Source organism: Puma concolor, chromosome F2 (assembly GCF_028749965.1).
Source record: "Puma concolor isolate L17-30 chromosome F2, mPumCon1.1.hap2, whole genome shotgun sequence".
Classification (NCBI taxonomy): Eukaryota; Metazoa; Chordata; class Mammalia; order Carnivora; family Felidae; genus Puma; species Puma concolor.
Genome location: NC_141684.1, coordinates 37,170,419 through 37,191,592, shown reverse-complemented (window position 1 = coordinate 37,191,592; position 21,174 = coordinate 37,170,419). Strand labels below are relative to the sequence as shown.

Genomic DNA, 21,174 nt, shown 5'->3' with positions numbered 1-21,174 from the left:
TGGGTAAAGCTGGGCAAAGGATGCACCAGAGTTCTCTGTTCTGTCTTTGAGACTTGTCTGAGAATCTAAAGCTATTCTGAAATCAAGTCTATCCACTCAACCCCCGTAAAAAAAAAAAAAAAAAAAAAAAAAAAATCTTCATCTACAATTTAAAGACTGACAATATCAAGTGTTGGTAAATCTGTGAAGCAACTGGAACTCATACATCGCTGGTGAGGGTGTAAAATTACATTTTAGAAAACATTTTGGTAGTTTCTTATAAAATTGAACATACATTACTATATGACCCAGTAATTCTCCTAGAAATTTACTCGAGAAGTGAAATTTATGTCCACACAAAGACTTGTATACAAATGTTCATGGCATCTTTAATCATAATAGCCCCAAACTAGAAACAACTTAAATGTCTGACAACAAGTGGATGAGTAGTCAAATTGTGGTATAGCTGTACGACAGGATACTACTCAGTGATATAAAGGAAGGAACTATGATACATGCAGGGCAAAAGCAGCCAGGCATAGGAGTACATCCTGTATGATTCAATTTGTACAAAATTCTAGAAAAGGCGAAACAAAGCTCAGTGATAAAAAGCAGAACAGTGGTTGCCTGGGGCTGGGTTTGGGAGGAGGGGGTGGGAGAGATTGACCATAAAGGGGCACAAGGGAATTTCTGGGGTGACGGAAGTGTTATATATCTTGATTGTTGTGATTACATGGGTGTATACATTTGTCAAAACTCATTTAACTGCATGCTTCAAATTTAAATTATTCCTCAATAAAGTTGATTTTTTAAAAAAGCTTCCTCTTGCTCCCACTCACCCTGCCAGCAACTGTTTTGCAAGGCTCCTGAAGGAGTTGTCTATACTTACTGTCTGCAGTTCTGCCCCAGATTCTCTTACATCCACATCAGTCAGGCTTTCGTTCCCCTGGCGCATGGAACTGCTCTCCTCAGGACTAAAGTGACCTCCTTGTTGTTGTTGTTAGACCCAATGGTCAGTTCTCATCTCTCACATCTGACCTGACCTGCCAGAACATCCCATACAGTTCACATTTTTTTCCTTGAATCTCTCTCTTCCTCTGGTTTCCGGGGCACAGTAGTCTCCTGGTTTTCCTTCCATCTCTGATTACTCTTCCCCAGTGTCTTTCTTTGGTTCTCCCCATCTTCCCAACCATCTACTGTTGGAGGGCCTTGGGATGCTCTTCCTGTATGCGCTCAGATGATTTGATTTCATTGCATCTTAGGGCTTTAAATTCTATCCATATGCTGAGAATTCCCAAATCTGTACCTCAAGCCCAGGCCTCACTCCCAAATTCTAGCCTCATAATTCCGACTGCCTACTTGACCTTTCTATTTGGATGTCAAACAGACCTCTTACAGTAAACATGTTTAAAATTGAACCCCCTGGGGTGCCTGAGTGGCTCAGTCGGTTAAGTGTCTGACTTCAGCTCAGGTCATGATCTCATGGTTCGTGAGTTCGAGCCCCGCATTGGGCTCTGTGCTGATGGCTCAGAGCCTAGAGCCTGCTTTGGATTCTGTGTCTCCCTCTCTTTCCCTGCCCCACTCCTGTTGGCACTCTGTCTCTGTCTCTCAAAAATGAATAAACATAAAAAAAAAAAACTGAACCCTTGATCTCCCATAAACCTGCCCACCTGCAGCCTCTTCTAACTCCGCAGATGGTCCTGACATCTCACCGTTTATGCAAACCAAAAACCTAGGAGTCATACTGGACTATTCTTTTTCTCCTACTCCATTGGCTTTGCCTTGAAAATACATCCATAAGGCGTGTATTCTTTGTCATTTTCACCACTACAGCCTTGGTCCAACCATCATCATCTTGTTGGAAATAAACTAACTGGTCCTCCTACTTCCACTCTTGCCTTCCTACACTCTGTTCTCAACACAGCAACTAGAGTGACCTTGTTAAAATTCAAGTCAGATCACATCAAAGTTCTGCAGTGATTCCCTCTCAGAATAAAAGCAATGTCCTTGCAATGGCCTTGAAGGCCCTACATGATCTAGCCCCCCATCACCTTACCTCTGTGATTTCATCTCTTAATATTCTCCCCCTTGCTCGTTCCTCTCCAGACACATTGGTATCTTTGCTATTTCTCAAACACACCAGGCGTATGCCTGCACATCTGAGGGTCTTTGCTCTAGCTGTCCTATCAGGATGCTCTCCTGGCCAACTTTCTCACCTCCTTCAACTCTTAGCATACAGATGTGCTACTGACCTACTCTCTTTAATACTGCAGCTTGACCCACCATCAGCACTTATTCCCTTACCTTGCTCTATTTTTCCTTTGTTTCCATAGCACTTACTTTCTAATGGGCTCCTGCACTGATTCGGTCATACCCTATGATCTCAAACAGATGCGGGCCTCTGGTTTGCTGGGCTACAGCTGTGTTCTCGGAGCCACTGCCCACTTCCCAGGACAGATGACACTTGTCTAACTGCATCATCCAGCACAGAAGCTGCTACTGTGGCTTGAAATGTGGCCAGTCCAAAATAAGGTAGTACCAAAAAGAATATACAATATCTCAATAATTTTTAATATCGACTCCACGTTACTATTTTGGATATATTGGGTTAAATAAAATATACTATTAAAATTAAGTTCAACTACTTCTTACTGCTTTTTAAAAATGTGGCAACTAGATAATTTAAAATTACTCAGTTGGTTTGTATTCTATTTTATTGGGCAACACTGATCTATGAGGAAAAACTACACGTATCTAGAAATCAAATCCCAGGAGCTTGAAAATCCACATTTCCTAAATGTGAACTGATGGTTTTTTAATTTCAAGTTCTACTGAGATATAGTCAAATTCCATTAAGACAAATTCCCCTTCAGGATTTGACTAATTGGGTTAATGGGGACATTTGAAGAAGCTTTGGCTTTGTTTTTATTCCTCTATCATTTGGTGATGCTGTGGCCGGGGGGCTGAAAACCCCACAAAGGACATATGCAGTCTCCTCCTGAGATTCCTCTGACATTGAACTTGCACCTGCTCTCCTTTCAAGAGCACGAACTAAGGTTCTCCTTTCAAGCTCTCCTTTCAAGAGCATGAACCTGAGGCCTGGTGGGTCACTGAGGCTAACAGGGTGGAGGTGGGAGCCAGGAGGTGCCTGCCAGGCATGGGACAGTGTCCATGCCACGATGGCCCAGCTCAGACCTGCAGATGGGGCAGCTGGTGGGCTGAGATACTTGGGGCAGACCTGTGTGGGCTGGCAACCAAGCCATAGGCCAAAGGGAAGGGCTTCCTCTTCTCAGGACTAAATGCAAGGGGCTTGTCTCTAGCAACCAATCTGTGGATGGAAATCAAAGGCTGTAGTGAGTTGCAAGAAAAACCAACTCCCATGGCCTGGAAACACCATGGACTTCTCGGAGGCCAGGCCCCAAGAGAAGGGCGCTGCAAAGCTGGGGGGCAGGGGAACAGACAATATAGAATGAGAGGCTCAGTGACATAGGGACCTGGCACCAGGAAGACACAATGATGGAAGGAAGGGCTAGGTTAGGGAAACTTTCTCTGATCTCCCGAAATTCTATAATCTCGCCATATTGTTTTTATATTCTTGAGGCAGGGAGGGGGAGAGGGAGGCAGAGCACTTGAAAACTTGCCCCTGGTTCTAAGCTCTCTGCCTCTGGTCTTTCCTGGCAGTGGTGACTCCTTCCTGACTCAGGGCTGAGGATCTGGACTAGGAATTATACTCTTAAATTTCTCATGAAAGGCAAAATAGAATTTCATCTTCTGTTTTCTCCCCTTTCTCACTGTGCCAACTGTAGGAAAAAAAGAAAAGAATATGCAAAGTGAAAAGGATTCACAAGAGATTGCAAGGCTAGAAAGTGAATAAGAAATGAAAACAACAAAACAAAATGTTATTTTTAATTTGCTTTCAGAACTCAGAAATGCAGGTCAATCATTTAGGACAGGAGGTGGACGCAACTGTGCCAGATGCTCCAGGGATGAACTGGGCAGGAGGTAATTTCAGATGAGAACCAGGGAAAATCTGTCCCCAGCCAACTTGCCACTGGGGAACGGAGCATCTCCTCAGCGGACAGAGGAATTGCTCTCAGTCTTGCCAGAAGCCCCGGAGAAGCAGGACTGCTGGTGGCAGTGGGTGGGGGTGAAGGGCTTGGCCTCTCCAGAGGGCTCTGCTTCCATCCCAAAGCCATTGTCTGCCTGTGAATGTGCTTTCATCAGCTGCAAACCGTATTTATGGCTTCTCGGAATTTTCCGAATGAAGTAATTTTTTTTCCCCAGACCATTTTTCTTCACAACTGAAATCAGATCCCCGCATTCCATGGAGACAAACAAAACACCATGACATCACCACCGGGGAGCTGTCATTTTAGACACCATCGCAGCCTTTTGTTCAAGATCAAATAGATGTGCTTTGCCTAGTGGAGGTCACATCCTGCTCCGGCAGAGGGGATGGTCCTCTGGTTTCAGCTTGAGGAACTGCGAGGGCAGCGGGTACGCTGGGCAGACTGCAGGGTGGGACTGGACAGGAAGGGCCCAGTGGTGAGGTCTTTCTGCTTCTTCTCCAACTGCAGAGCTTCAGGATGCCGCTCCATGACACCAGTCATGATGGGGACAGCCCCAGGTGTCAGTGACACCGATGTCTGTGTCTCTCCTTTCTTGGCCTCTGATGCTGAGGCGACAGCAGCCAGGTGCAGAGAGCACTGACCGGGGGAGGTTAGATGGTTTGGGCTCAACTTCTGTCTCGCCTTGCAAAGCTCCCAGGCCTGTTTCCTCGGCTGTAGAAGTGGGGAGGGTAAAAATTCCCAATTTTGCTATCCTACAGAGATGCACTGGGAGCAAATAAGAGACCAAATGTCTGGACCTGGCAAGCACAGGCCCTGCTTCTCCAGTTCTTGCCCTTACATCTCTCAACACCCAGAGGAAAGTGCTCTGTAGCTCCTCAAATGTCCTGGGCTGCCGGCAGGGAAGATTTAGGGGAGACTGGTAGAGACTGGTCAACATCCTCTTGAGCTAACAATTAAGGTATTATTTAAAGAAAGCTCAAAAAAGAGTGCAAGCCATCCAGTCATCTGGGAACCCAATCAACCAGCGCCTGAGGGTCTGACCAATTACAAGAAACCAGAAGTTTACCTTTCTGCAAATAAATGCTTCCTAAAGTGCAGGGTGGGGGGCTGGCACAGTTCTAGGTAGTGGTTGGCCTAAAGGGAAAGAAATCATGTAAATATGGTAATAATTGAGAGCTATCAGAGCCTGCATCCAGTATTTTACATACTTTATCTCATTTGAGCCTCTGGTTCGTGTTACTATTTTCATGTAACAGACGGCGAAGCTGAGGCTAAGGAAGAAGGGTAGGTTAACCTGCCCAAGGCCCCTCCACTGTAACTGGAGGCTGGGGATCCAAAGCCAGGTCTGACTCCAAGGCCCATGTGCTTAACCACTAAGCCACTCTGCCTCCCAATCACAAATAGAGGGTGTCTGTGAAAAGGCGTGCCTTGCTTGTTTTCACGTAAACCTGGTAAATAGCGAGGTAGAGAGACCAAGTTGTGGGTTTGTGTGTGTTTCCTGTGGAGCGCTGAATGTAGGGCATCTTGTCTCATCCCTTTATACCCATTCTTGCAACTCAGAAGCACCAGAAGCAAGACTGTTACATCTTATTTTATCAAAATTAAATTAGTAAGAAACATACATCCAAACACATTTTAAAAGGCTGACATTTGACATAAGGTGGTCATCTATATTTATTCCACAACTGGAAATGTTATTTGAGCAGTTGTAAGCCAGCGAACCAAAGTTAGGCCACGGTCTTAGTAATTAGGGCTCTATTAACGACGACAAAGAATCTCAATCAGCAGGAGAAAAGGGCCTTAGCCATTTATCTCTGGAATTGAAATAATTTCTAATAAGAATAAGCCTTTTGATTTAATAGCAGCCGTACTGCCTTTTGATTAAATAGAAGTTGTATTCTGAGTAGGGTCAAATGTTTAGTCCGTCCAAAGAGAATCATAGTGTAGGATGGGAGCTCCAGGCCCCTTCTATTTATAGCATTCTTTGAGTCAGGACCAAAAGAACAAGAACTCCTTGCTTTTCAAGTCTCTCTCTCTCTTCCAATTGTAGCTCAAGACAAGGGCAGGGCAGGCCTTGCAAAGGTGAAGGGTTTGCCAAAGGGGAAATGAGATAGTGCAGAGCTCCTCTGTGTTGGGGCCTGGGGCTGCCACTTTCCAGAATGGGAATTCTAGTATGGCTGAAGGTTTAATTAAGGATCTAGTGCATTCCCATTTCATGTGACCAACACGTACTTACTGAAGATCATAAGAAGTAATGGTGGGTTTCTAAGCCCAGCCATTCAAATATTTTTGTAATCAGGCAAGATGATGTCACTACATCTCTGGGGATCTGACACTGTCAACATAATCTAAGATACAAAAATCATGAGAAAAATATCATGCTTCTCCAACAGAAAAAAAAACTCAACCAGAAAGAAAATACAGGCTTCCATAACTTTCATTTACTCTGTGATATTCAAGAGTAGCTCCATTAGAAGAACCCTTTTGAAAGAATATAGTCAATGTGGCTACCCACATCCAGATCTTTTTTCATGGAACTCAATGGAAATCACCCTCTTCAGTCTTACACAGTATGCGTTTCACACTTTAAAACTTCACAATTGGTTTAAAAGGTACACTTCCCTTCTCAATGTAAACCTGAGATTGGGCAGTCCAGCTGTCATGAGCTGGAACATTTTCCTTCTCCCTGTCACTAGAGAGGTCTCTGGGCTCTCTATTCATGGCCAAGAAGCTCCATTATTAAGAAGGGGCAGCAAGAGCTAATGAGATGATGCCTGGAAGGTTCTATGGGTTCTTCTAGAGCTGCAGCTATGAAAGATCATGGACAGGGGTCTTAATTAATAAAGCAGTTATTAAAGCTTCCTCAGTAAATCAGAAATTGTGTGATAATGCGTAGATCATTTGCACATAAAATGCTAGAGTTCAGTTAATAAACCACGTAATTTACTCTGTCAAGAGAAGAGGAGAACTTACAGTGAATCCCTATAAAGTACTGAGTACTTTCAGATGTGGTGACTATGAGAAGCACCATGTTCTAATGGCTACGCACTAAACTGGAAGAATCAGACTCTTGATATGGTCTACTCCATGACCTTAGGAAACGGACCAAATTTTTTAAGCCTTGTATTCTTTATGGGAATAACAACACTATCAAAATTTATAGGGTCAGGCACACACACACGCAGGCACACAGCACACAAATAAATAAGTTTTATTCATTGTTAAGTCTGTGAGGTAGGTATTAATTGTTTTACAGATGAAGATAGAGGTTTAGAAAGCTTATGTTATTTGACCAAGGTCAGTCTACACTAATGATAGCTGGGATCTATCACCTCCCAAGTCTGCATGTTTTTCAGTATAACCACAGCCTCCACTGTCTGATCCAGAACTGGAATAAAAGCTAAAATAAAAGATGAATGTGGACAGTTTAATAAGGTGAAATACAGAACTGACACCTGATTAAATATGTCTCCCTTCCCCCAAGTCAGGGGTCCTACTAAACTACAGGAGAATCAAAGCCTGAACTTTATAAGAGTAAGAATTTGGGGATCCCTACATTTTATTTTCTCCTAAACTTGAGTCACAGGCTTAAAAGAACAGCCTGTACTGATGGAATGGTGCTAACTAGGACTATCCAAAGTAAGTTACAGCTTTTTGCCAGCTTTCTGTGCCAGTGACCTAGAAACTATTCCAAAACCTATTTTTGTTTCTTAGGGGCTGAAATTTCAGTGAAATAGCCCAGCCAACTCTGACCCAGAGTCTTCAAATTTAGAAATTAATCCCCCAAAGAAAGGGAATATTAATTTTTATTGTGACAGAGAATAACCTTCTCGTAGCCCAATTATATGAAGAAATAACTAACTCTGTAAGGCCACACTTCTAAATACCTGCAATTTATAGCATGAAGTTGCAAGAGAATTAGGCTGGCAATTATTCTGTAACCTCCAAAAAGGTTTTCTGGCGTATGGACGCATACAAAAATGCACAAGGACTCTGTGGAGATAACACTACACACCATGCAATTTTAAAGGCACATTAAAGAATACTGTAAAAAAGAGAAACAACAGAAACTTGCTTAACTACGTTTACTCATAAAATAATATATGCACACGTTAACTGGTAATGATTCCTACAACACCAACAAAAATTTAGCCATCTATTATTTTTTTTATCTCAAGAGTAGACTAACTATTGTACATCTCAAGTTGGAACTACCCTAAATCAGAGCTTATTATGAAATTGACCCTTAGACGAATTTGGACATGAAACAATAACCCAGATTAAAACGAAGACAGAACCTTTAGGGAAAAAAGGGAGCAAGAAGGATCTACTGAGCACCCCTAAATGAGGGATTGATTCCTAAGCAGATACAATGACAGTTTTATTCTGAGTGTGGGTTATTCTATCTTCACTCATTTCTCACTGCCTTTTTAGAACTACTTCAAAGACGTGGGAAAGGACACCTGGGAACACCTACCGAGGCGCGCACTTAACACCCACAGACAGCTCTCCCACACTAGAGAACTAAGCACTTGTGTGCCCTATGAAGCACCGGCAAGCAGGGCATTTTAGAACTCCAGGGCTGACATTTACAAACAGTCCTGCCACCATCAACCCCCTCACTTTAATTAAAAGTATACAGCAGACAACAGGACTGAAGAAATCATTGGTCTCATAAGAAAAAGTACTGCGACTGACCAGTGAAAAAGTGCTGCAGAAACTCGGGGGCCTTCTGCCTAGCTTGCTTGCAGCGTCTCCACGGTATGAGGTGCTTTACAGAGAAAATGCATTATTCAAAGTGGATTTTTTTTTTCTTTTTGAGAAGTGAAAGATTTCTCAAAGTGTTTATCAAGAGAAGATGATAGGTTTATGGTGATTCTCCCATAAACAAATAGAATGGGGTTACAGGAAAATACATTCTTGGCTTGTGACATTATCGGTATACTGATCAGATCAGTATTTTGGTTATCTATTTGAAGTACACAGAACACAATGGCAAGAAAGTTTATATTTATGTGTTTAACACTAGATACTTGTATTTTTAGATCATATTTACAATAGCCTATGGGGAGGCTGGAAGATGTGGATAAGGGAAAGTGTGATAAGAGTAACACATTATATCTGGATTCACATGAACAGTTCTGCCCCTTTCTTACTTGTGGGACCAGTCATTCAGTCCCTCTTGGTTCTCTTCCCCTCCCTAGATGACTCCTAATGTCCCTTCATCTTTAAAATTCTGTGACTATAGTAACTTGTTAATGTTCAATTTTCAGGCTTCACTCAAATGATTCATCAGAATGCTAGAACAGAACCAGGACATTCGATTTCCATAGTTTAGAATAATACCTGCTTATTCAGCAGAACTTAAATCCTTTTTGGAACAGAGAGACATATGAATAAGGGAAACGGACAATTGCACACCAGAAACCATAAGTGTATTTTGAATAGGAGGCAACAAACTATTGTTTCCAATTGCAAAAGGTCAGTGCATTTTCTGCCGTTAGTTTCCAGAAATTGAGTTTTGTTGTAGTCCTACCAATCCACACTAATAAAAACAACTGTCTAATTAACTATCCATCCCCTATCACGATTCAAAAATAAATAAAGGGACTTAAATAATACAGAATTACATAAATAAAAAGTGAACATTTAGAATAGGAAAATAAAACTAAAGATGAGCATATAAACTAAACCAGGAATGAGGTTCTAGTAAAACACCATACTGACCTACATTGCAATTCCTTCTAGGGGAACCCAAATTTGGCATTAAGCTTTCCAGCATCTAGCGTGAATGAAGGATTCTACCTAATCGATTACATAAGTCATAGAGAAAATAAGATGAAAGCAAAAGCTCAGAAGAAATGTAGTTGTTTGCAGTTGGAAGAAGCAAAAGTTCCTCTTCAGGTGTCTTCATAAAGAATTGTGCCAACAGCATCCTCAGTAACTTTCCTTAAATAAATGCAGTGGTTGGGTACACAGGACTAGTCCTCAGGACAATTCTGGAAGCATCAGAGCACGAGGGTTAGGAGAGATTTCAGTCCTACACTGCCTGAACACACATCCCAGCTCTGCTGTGTGACTCTGGGCATGCTATTCCAACCTGCCTCAGGTGCCTCAGTTCTCTAACTGTGAGGTAGGAATAATAACAGCAATTTGCAAAGATTTTGCAAGTCAAAAAGCATTGCATAATATTACCACCTATTAATGAAGAGCTAGGGAAAGTAATTGGGGTGGGCACTGCCATAATACAATTCAATATCTAGCTTTACACTGATCTGATTTGACCTCATAGATTTTAGAACAGTGCTGTCCAAAACAACTTTCTTGTGATCAATATAATAGCCTCTGGTGGCTACTGAGCACTAGAAATGTGGCTAGTTTTATTTTAAAATGTACAGTGGAATTGGGTTTTAGGCTCAGATAACTGTGCTAATGAAGTACTGAATTTCTAATTTAAATAACCCACTAGTAACAAGTGGCTATTACACTGGACAGCAGGGATACAGAAATTTCAGAAAGTTTGAACAGTACTAATCTGTAAACATCTTCCAAGCAATAACCTATAAATATCATTATAAGTTTTTGGCGAATATTAGGCAACAAGGACTCCATATTGCTTTCCTTGATATCTAACTGGAGTGTGGCCACCTCTACTGCTGGTTAACGTAGACGCTACGCCTTGGGCTTTGGAACTGTCCCTTTTTGATGTGCAAAGTCCAAGGTGGCTGAACAGAACACGAGACTATCTGTGCTGTGAGGAAAGTCAAGGAGGTATCCATGGCAAGGCTAAAATCGTCCCTAGAACACCGCGTTGAAGCTACTTCAGAGCACAAAGAAATGTCTTGATCCCAAAGTTCTACTTCGTCTAGCACAGTTGGAATGGTTTGGACCTGAGCAATTTTAGAGAGTAGTTTCACTGGATGCTGGTCTCTTCCCCGCATCCCCCACACAGTGTTCTATTAACTTTGAGAAATGCTACTTCTTGGTGTACCCTCTAAGATAAACTATGTGGAAAAGGCGTGCCAAAATGACTAAGTAAGAGAAGCCGTAGTATGAATGTGAGTCCCGGATAAAAGTAATATTTGCTAAAATCAGTAGAACGATTTCATGTAAGTCATGTAATATAAAGGCAAAATAAGTGGAAAAAAATGATAATAAAATGTGTATTTCAATACATAAGTGCTCAGGCAAAGACACACAAGAAGAAGCAATAAAATCATTAGTACCTACACGCTACGTATGTCGGTGACTTAATTATCATCAGTGGCACTGCTGTCAGTAATAAGATTTTTTAAAACAGGTACTAGAATTCTTGGTCAAGTTTTAACAAAATAAAAGTATGATCTCATAGGTGTATTCTTGGAGAATTCAGTGTATATTAAAACTGTATTAAAAAAAGAGTTGGGTTTAGGGCTCAAATACCTAAGTTGTTTTTTTGTTTATTTTTTGAACGTTCAACAGAACATTCAAGAATCATGTAACATAAGGAATCATTCTTTGTTGAGCTAAACCATCCCATGTGCTGTGGGACATAAAACACCTACGGCCCCCGCCCTCTAATTGCCAGCCATACCTCCAATCATTTCTAAAACCTCTGCTCCAAGCCAATCATATAAACTCTATCACTTCCACCCTCACCAATCACTGGTTCATCAATCCGGGGTTAATCGTCCAATGCGTGGCCTTGGATGGTTTGAGAATAGGGAACATGATGTAATGTCAGTCAATGAAACCCAGAGAAAGTTTGCTGGGGGCTGGCAGGCAGGAGAACACCACAGGAAGACAGTCTCTTTCTTATTTTCTACATGGTTACAGATGGATGCTGAGGCCTGAAAATTCTAAACTCTTCTCAAAACTAGCTGGAGGATGAAGTCAACAAGCAGGAGGGCAGAGCCAGAGGCATAGGAGAACTTGAGGTAAATGTGAATTGTCCCCCTTGGCGTCTACTCTACCTCTAGACTTCCAGTTCTGTAATTTCCTATGGTTTAAACCACTTTCTTTTTTTAAAGTTTATAGTTTATTTACTTATTTTGAGAGGGGGGAGGGACAGAAAGTGGGGGGGGGTGAGAGAGAGAGAGAGAGAGAGAGAGAGAGAGAGAGAGAGAGAGAGAGAATGAATCCCAAGCAGTCTCCACCCTGCCAGCGAACCGGGAGATCATGACCCAAGCTGAAATCAAGAGTTGGGACACTCAACTGACTGAGCTACCCAGGTGCCCCTAAACCACTTTCAATTTGGATTTTGGTTTCCTGCAGCTGAAAGCACTTTGATACATACATGAACAATTTCATACCACAGAAGCCTAATTGAAAAAAAAAAAACAACCCAAAATAACAAACAATAGCAGGTGAATATTGTTCCTGGACTTCTATACCATGTATATACCAATTATGCTTTTTTGTTCGTTTGTTTTTTACCTGTAGTAAACGAGCCTGCACGCTCACACGTAAAGGAGCTACACTGATCGAGACTGCAATTCTTCCATCAAGTGGCAAGCATACTGTAGAAGAATGACCAACACAGGTCACACATGCAGCCTGTTAAAGAAAACATGTGAAATGTAAACAGCTATTTAATCTGAAAAAATATATAGCTACAGGTGAAAGAGTAATAGTATATTTGTGTACAGAGTTCTCCACAGCACAAGATGCGCTGTGGGCAGACAGGGTAGTACAATGGACTAAGCCCCTGGTCTCATGAAGCTTGTAATTGCAGACAAATGAAACAAACAAACAAAAAACCATGTTTATTGAGTATGGTAACTGATGAGAAATAACAGCAAAGAAGGTTAATGAGGAAAGGTTTTCTGAACATGCCAGAGTCTGAACTTCAATTTTAAAGGTTGGTAATACTGAGAGGGTGTGGGAAATGGTGCATTACAGGATGAGGAAAAGTTAAGGATTTAGGAACATGGGTGGAAATTCAGTAACATACTGCTGTGATGGCAGCAGGTAAGGTTCTAAACGACTCCACCGTCAGGTTCATGACACACTAGGGCAGAAGGAAAAAAAACTTATAATCGGAGACAGAGCTTCAACTTGGAATGCCTGTTCCACTATGTCCATCTGTCTGACTCTGGACAAGTAACAACCCTCCCTGTGTCAGTCTCCTCACTTTACAAAATGGGAAAATGTAGCTTGGGTCGGGGGCTTAGAGATGACACGAGACAAGGCGTGTTAAGTCACATGTGATAGAAACGTACTTGATCATGGTAGTTATCACTTAAAATTTTTTTTTAAATGTTCATTCATTCATTTCCATAGAGAGAGAGTACAAGCAGGGGAGAGGCAGAGAGAGGGAGAGAGAGGGAATCCCAAGCAGGCTTCGCGCTGCCAGCACAGAGCCCAATGTGGGGCTCAAACTGAGATCATGACCTGAGCCAAAACGATGAGTCGGACGCTCAACCTACTGAGCCACCCAGGCACCCCAGTTATTACCACTTTTAAATCCACAAGCAATTCACCCAAATTAGTTTCAGAGCCTTTACAAGACAAACTTATGTGAAGCTGAATATACCTATTACATCAGGTTTGAAAAAAACTTTTCAAAGGTTGCAATTGCAACCTATTCCAAAGTGCCCTAAATTAAAAGACAATGACACACTAAGAAAATGGGTTGTGATTAAGAGACTACAAATGCATTTATTGGTAGTATTACTGAATGCTGAATGCAGAGATTAAAATACAAAGAAATCAGCACTTAAAATCTTTTAAAAATGCAGTATCTTTACATACACATTAACCAATTCTGCATATCTATTTAGATTTACAAACACAGAGCAAATTCCAAAGCTTTCACTCTGAGTATACTTTGATTTTGAGTTCTAGTGTTCTCCATTCTAAAGTCAGTTGTTTTTTTGTTTTTTTGCTGTTTTTACCAAGTATGATTTATTTTGTTTCTACCCTAAAAACAAGACTCTGTGAGCTGATCCTGAAGCAGTCCGTTAAATCAGGAATTTTTAAACAGCTCTTTAAGAGAGGATAAAGCCACATGAAAGAAAATGCCTAATCCTACATATATAAATACAAGAGAAAATATCAAGAAGCAACAAGAATCACAGAAATACCAATCCTACTCTAAACTATAATTTCTACTTCTAGCGACAATTCAATTAGCAGTAGCTTAGATGCCTTTGTTCTAAAAAATAAAACCATTAGTTCTTTCACTACAGTTTTCTGACTATACTCAATGAATAATTAGGAACTCTTCATATACTTTTTAAAAACTCAAGAATATGATTTATATGGAACAGGATCGTTAACAAACAAAAGAGACCTTCAGACATACTGCTGAAAGCTGCAACATAGTTTGGGGACCAGATTTCAATTTCTCCAGTATTGCCATTCATAAAGAGTTTATGGCACCCAGCACATAGTGCTCAGCACTGTCAACTTAGAAACGCTCCATCCGTTCCTGCATCAGAGAATTACTGACATGGATGGGACTGTTACAACAATTCTCACAGGGCCTCTAAACAGGACTGCGTGTAAAGTGAAATGATTGTAAACTATGAGACTGCTGTGACAACACAGCTAGCTTGTAGAGCTGAATTTTTCACAATAATAACACTACAGAATTACAGTGGCAGCGACATGTGTCAGAGTCCTCTTTACTGCTGACTGTTAAGTAGAAAAAGAGTTTTCTGACTATGTTTTTGATGAACAGGAGATCTTTGAAGTAAACATTAGGGGAAACTGGAAAGTGGACAAAACGAACTCAAGTTCTCTTTTTCACAGACATTAACAACAAGCAAAGCAGTTTACAAAAAAGAAAACCAAAGTTGCCCTATAAACAAATAAATATATGATCAAATCAATCATTTTTGAAGAAAATATAGCTCATTTTCAAAAGTTCTGTTTGGTTTGTAACTAGACTCGAAAATATTAAAATAAACCAAACAGATTCCTGCAATACTGATTTGCTATGTGAAAAAAGCACAAGTTTTAAGCTGAATCTTTCATTCTCTCCCCTATTCCCAGAAAATGAAAAGAAAAAAAAAAGCGGGGGACTCTTGCAAACATAAAACCAAAACCAACCAGCTAACAAAAAGTAATCATATAAGAAAACTCTTTTTTTTGAACACCTCACTTTAGTTGGTCCCATAATCAGGGTAAGGTTTCCATAGCAAGGACTCCCTAGTCTCTTCCTTTGTCTTTCATTCTTCAATCACCTCCACGTTTTTATCAAACAAGGCTATGTGAAGGCTTTCCTAACAAGTCAGGCTGAGTCAGAGGTAGCTTTAGGATGAAGTATACTTGACTACGGTATGTGGTTAGTTCAAATGAAAACGTTACGTTGTTCAAAAAGGATTACAACACCTAAAAATGCACAACGAAGAAAATGTACAGCCCTCACTGCCTTGCCTAAGAGAAAACTTTTGAGAAACTCAGAACGTTGAGGCACTGGCCTCATCCCCATTAGCCCCTTTAATGCACCAGTTCAGGTTGGTTCTCCACAAAAGGGAGCACCCCGCTCACATAGTAGGCAATGCCAAGAGACAGCAAAGCAATGACAAAGATCAAGAGCAACACCCTCCAGAAGCCCAGATCCTCGACAAACTCCTGCCATGTGGTTCGGAAGCTGGACAGGACTCCTTCCCCTTGCTGCAGGTTGGGGTTGAGGAGAGAATGGCTTTCCATGGCACTGTGAAAGGAGCAAAGAAAAAGGAAAGAAACATCAACAACGCATTCCACCCATTTTGGAGACATACAACAGTAGCCACGGAACTTAGAAAAGACAGGACACAACACTTATAAGAAGAAAACTGACCTATTCCTACTCGCACACATTCAGATACTCATGTACGTATCTGCATATATCTGCACAGTCTACCTTTGACTGTAAATTAAGCCACAATGACTATGTTTCTTGGTTTAGTATCCAGCAGAGCCAGAGTTAAAAATCATTTTCTAATGAAAAGCTCCTAAGCAGAAGTCTATTTTTTTAAAGTTTATTTTTGAGAGAGAAAGGGGGAGGGGCAAAGAGAGAGAGGGAGACAGAGAATCTCAAGCAGGCTGCACACTGTCAGCAGGAAGCCCGACGTGGGGCTTGAACTCAGGAAACCGTGAGATCATGACCTGAGCCAAAATCAAGGGATGCTTACCCGACCGCTCCCCCAAGCAGAAGTTGTGAAGTTTGTAAAATGAGTTGTTTCAAACTCACAGTATCTAAGTAACCAAATTTTGGTTACTTTAAATTTAGAATTCAAAACAAAGATTCATACCTTGAGAATTCATGTTAATGAAAATAAGTCAAGATGGGTAAATCTAAAAAAGCATTTTATATACAGTGTGTGAATCTTAGAGTTAAAGGGAAATTATCATTTATTTAGTTCAATTATCTGACCAATGAAGGAATTTCTTCTTTTAACTGTAATCCTCTAAAAACGGACATTTAGCTCAGTCTGTTGTACATCTGAACAGGCCTAGTCATTATGGAATTCTTAATAGCTTCCTCCTACTGGTTGTAGCTCTACCTGGTACAGTAATACAAAATAAGTTTATTTCACTTCTGCATAAAGGCTGAATCTAATTGAAAATACAGTAGCACAAGTGCCATAAAAACGGATTCTTATGACGCCTGGGTGGCTCAGTTGGTTGAGCATCTGACTCCTGCTTTCAGCTCAGGTCGTGATCTCACGGTTTGGGAAATAGAGCCCCATGTGTGGCTCTGCGCTGACCGTGTGGAGCCTGCTTGGGATTCTCTCCCTCTCTCTCTGGCCCTCCCCCCGGGTGTGCACACGTGCTCTCTCTCTCAAAATAAATAAACTCTGAAAACACTAAACAAAGAAACACAGATTCTTGATTCTGGTTTTCAGAACTCTATCAGTGAGAAATATGACCCCTATAAGTAGAAAACAGGATATCTGACTTTGGTATTTGGAAGGCCACACTGTGATGAATTCAAAGCTCAAAGGGATTAGCACCCACAACTATGTCACAACATACAGGCCCAATAACAGGGTAGCATTTAGATTAAAACCACAATGACCATAATCATACGTGCCAACTATCTCTTGCTTATAAAAGGTCATTTACTACCCGTCCTCAACCCCTTCTCTTCATATTCTTCCAACTATCTGGGTATAGAACAATGGAAACAGTCTGGTTCATCATGCAAAAACCGGCATTCTTATCTAACCTACAATTTTACTTTACTTCTTGATACTTAATCAGAGGTCCTTCAGCATTTACTAGTATTAGAGGTCTTCTCTAGAATCATAGGAAGCTGACTTCCTAATTGACCAGTCTGCCTGACATCCAAGCTTTTCTTCTTTATATATGAAAAGATGTTTATTTTCTAAATAAGAAAGGACATTTTCAGTGGGAGTCTACCAGAACACAAAAATTTAAAAAAACCAAGTTCAAAAATAAGATTGGAACTTTGAGGAGGTTTAAATACATAATACCATAAATAGATAAAGAAGTTCAGGACAGGTTAATTTTGACTTATTCAAAATTTATTGACTATGTCCAAGTTGACATAATCTCATACTCAAAGATGTTGGGTATAAAATGAGAATTTAGTTGGGCATTCTCTAGGAGCTCATGAAGCTCTGCCAATCAGAATTTCCTAGGGTGACTTTATCCAGTGAAATGCTTTCTACTGTATGTGTGCACATAATATTTTTTTTGTACGTGTGTCATCAACACTGTCTTTGTCATCCTATGCTCACAAATTAAAAAATGACTACATTAAGCTTAGGACATATGGGGGAGTGGGGAAAATATTTTTCACCATCTTGATTTATGGGCCCTTTAGTTATGCTTTGTCTCAGAGAACCCTAAGGGTAATGGAAAATGCTAGGTACATTCAAAACTTGCTTCATGTTCTGCTAATCATCACACAGCTTTGCCACAATGCCATGTGCTAGCCAATCCCATTAAGCTTTATTCCTTAACCTTTTCTATTGATAAAATTCACATATCATAAAATTCATCTTTTTAAGTTGCACAATTGAGTGGTTTTTAGTATATTCACAAAGTTGTACAACCATCTCCACTGATTTCAGAACATATTCATCGCCTCTATAATAAGCTCTGTACCGCTTAGCAGTCACCGTCCATTGCCTCTTCCACCAGATCCTGGCAACCACCAATCTACTTTCTACGTGCTGATTCTGGACATTTCATATAAATGGAATTATCGATGTCTTATTTAACCGGCTTCTTTCATGTAGCATGGTTTTAAAGCTCATCCATGTTGTAGCATATTGATATATGGTATGTCATGCCTTTTTATGGTGGAATATTCCACTAGATGCATGAATGACATTTTGTTTATCCACTTATCAGCTGATGGACTTTTAGGTGGTTTCCACCTTTGGGCTTTTATAACTAATACAGTTATAAACATTCATGTACAAGTTTTTGTGTGAATGTATGTTTTCAATTTTCTTGGGTATACACCTAAAGTGGAACTGTTGGTTCATATGGTAACTCAGTGTGACTTTCTCAGAACTGCCAGACTGCTCTCCAAAGCAGCTACTCTACTTTACATTCCCACCAGCAGTGTATGAGGGTTCCAGTTTCCCCACATCTTGCCAATACTTGCTGTCATTCCATCTTTTTGATTACAGCCATCCTCCTGGGTATGAAGTAGTAACGCACTGTGGCTTTGCTCTCCATTTTTCTAATGACCAACGATGTTGCCTTTAAGCTTTTTAAGCGTCAACCACCACGTGTCTACCATGATACTGAGGGGCAGGAATAAGATAGGGCAACGAGGTAGTACAAGTATTAGTAATTCAATCTCTGGGGGCACCTGGGTGACTCAGTCGGTTGAGCGTCTGACTTCGGCTCAGGTCATGATCTCACAGTTCATGGGTTCGAGCCCCATGTCAAGCTCTGTGCTGACAGCTCAGAGCCTGGAGCCTGTTTCAGATTCTGTGTCTCCCTCTCTCTCAGCCCCTCGCCTGCTCCTGCTCCGTCTCTCTCTCTCTCTCTCTCTCTCTCTGTCTCTCTCTCAAATAAACATTAAAAAAACAAAAAATAAAAACAATTCAATCTTTGGGGGCACTGGGTGGCTCATTGAGTTAAGTGTCCGACTCTTGATTTCGGCTGGTCATGATCTCACAGTTCGTGAAATTGAGCCCCAAGAAGGGCTCTGCGCTGACAGCATGGAGCCTGCTTGGGACTTTCTCTCTCCCTCTCTCTCTACCCCTACCCTGCTTGCATGTGCATGCTCGCTCTCTCTCAAAAATAAACATCAAAAAAAAAAAAATTCAATTTTTTAAGAACTGGCTTTACACAATGCTATAAATAATACAAATCCTTATACTAAAGGAAATGACAGGTATGCGAAAAAAGCAGGAGTAAATATTTCATACTGAGCCACTCAAATGACTAATTATACGTACTACTTAGCTAATAAGTAATCACAACTGAGGCAAAATAAAGCTAAAAGTATACTTCTGACAAGAAGATGCCAAGAAACTGGCTACTAACAAAATATAGCAAGGAAGGTCCCCAAAATATACCAAGCAGAAACACATTCTTGGACATTTTTCACGGCAAAGAAGCTTAAAGTATTTGTGAAAATAAACTTCAAGTTATCTTGGAAGAGCATATTTAACAAATAATAGATAACTCAATGTTATTATGTTGCTTATAGCATTCTGTCAATCCGGGATACGGAGGTGTGAGAAAAGGGCTTGCCAAGGTATCTCAATGTATCTTGGACTTCCTGCTTATTTTATCTACTTGTCAGCTTCCAGTGATAACTCATGAGCAGCATGTGCTGTTCTAGAAGTAAAACTTACTCTGGGCAGCAGTAAGTTCTTGAAAGTATCTAAACAAATAGTCCTAAGCTTGAGAGTGGAATTAATGGTTCCCACAGAGTACACCAGCCAGCACATGAAGAGGAGGGAAAGCAATCATGGGTACAAAGGAATCAAATTAAGGGTCAGCTATAAAAAATAGAGATGATTCCATTAGCACTCACAGAAACCATGACCCCAGCAGTCTACGTGGACCATACTATCCTATTTCCCAGTCCAGATCAGTCAAGCTACTGGGTCAACAGCTGATGAGGGCCCTTGAAATATATTCTTTTGAAAATTTTGGGAGGGGACGATAGTAGGTGCATCATCCTTCCTACCCTGTAGTATCTGGATGGCTGCAACTCCATGGCAGTCAACCAAAACCCATGCTAGTACAACTCAGTCTGGCCTACTAACTTTACCTGATGAGCCAGTGGGGCCAGGAGTTTCAGAGCTCCCTGAACTCTACTGTAAACTGCTTCTAGATGAGAAACGATGAGACACTAAAGACCCTGTCAGTCACCACATCTTAGCCTCAGTTTCTTACAAAAGCCCAAATTTCATTTGTTCCAACTCATGGGAGAATCACTTTCATTTTCCCATTACAGAATTGTGTGTTAAATCTTAATTTCCCTCCTCCGGTTTTTGCTTGTCCTCAGCACTCCACTTTCCTGCCTTTGAAAGGGCCTTTTTGGTCTTAGTTCTAATACTGTCCAAGTTTTGAGCCTTATCTTTCTCCCCATTTTCTGAATTCCATTCTGTTTGTGACCTGCACTTAAAATTCTCAAACTCTTTGCTTCCCTCCCTAATACGCAGCTCTTAACTACCTCTTCTCTCTTATGCTGACAATATTGCAGGATTCCTTGGCACGGGTCTAACAGAACATTACATGCATGTGGGCACGTAGTCCTTTCTGTTAACAGCTTCTCAATTGTAATCTGGAGCCATACGGACCTATATAAAGTTCAAAGAAAGTACCAAAGCTCTGTACTTGAAAGCAAATAAATAGAAAGCTCACAAAGTTGTCATAAAAGATCTAAGGACTTAAAGTGGCTTGCCCCTTAAAAAATTATATCGTAAGTACCTTTCACTCTCAGCTGTCTGCATGGTCTCCAGTTTTGAGTGAGTTCCTCTGTTAAATCCTTTTACCTCTTGTTCTTCCAAAGATTCCAGCAATCGGATGACATCTTTATTCACTCCTCTGCGCTTTGCCAGAACTAAGGGTGTAGCACCTTGATGATTGCTAAAAAAGTTCATACATATAAAGAGATCATCGTAACAGCTGGACTGTATTGTTAGTACCCATTTGTGTATATCTCAGTGATAAGGCAAAGGCCAAATTAACTCAAAATTAAAGCACAGTGCAG

General features: G+C 40.9%; 1 protein-coding gene and 1 long non-coding RNA gene across 5 annotated transcripts in view; one reads left to right on the top strand and one right to left on the bottom strand.

Annotated features, from left to right (window-relative positions):
* The first annotated feature begins 1,407 nt into the window (after positions 1-1,407).
* On the top strand, positions 1,408-12,641 carry LOC147571948 (uncharacterized). Its single transcript, XR_015246692.1, has 3 exons — positions 1,408-2,511; positions 11,865-11,965; positions 12,471-12,641. It is a non-coding gene; the product is annotated as an uncharacterized LOC147571948 (long non-coding RNA).
* The window catches only part of ANKRD46 (ankyrin repeat domain 46), a 47,579-nt gene continuing 33,646 nt past the window's right edge, over positions 7,242-21,174 (bottom strand). For 2 of the 4 annotated variants that reach the window (XM_086695299.1, XM_086695300.1), the window contains 2 exons: positions 20,892-21,050; positions 15,648-20,761 (listed from right to left, as the gene is read on the bottom strand). In XM_086695299.1, coding sequence (XP_086551425.1) covers positions 20,425-20,761; positions 20,892-21,050 — 496 coding nt within the window. In that variant the 3' untranslated portion in view covers positions 15,648-20,424. Of the gene's footprint in view, positions 7,450-13,662; positions 20,762-20,891; positions 21,051-21,174 lie in introns of those variants that run through there. The other 2 variants (XM_086695301.1, XM_025922738.2) reach the window with 2 other exon arrangements.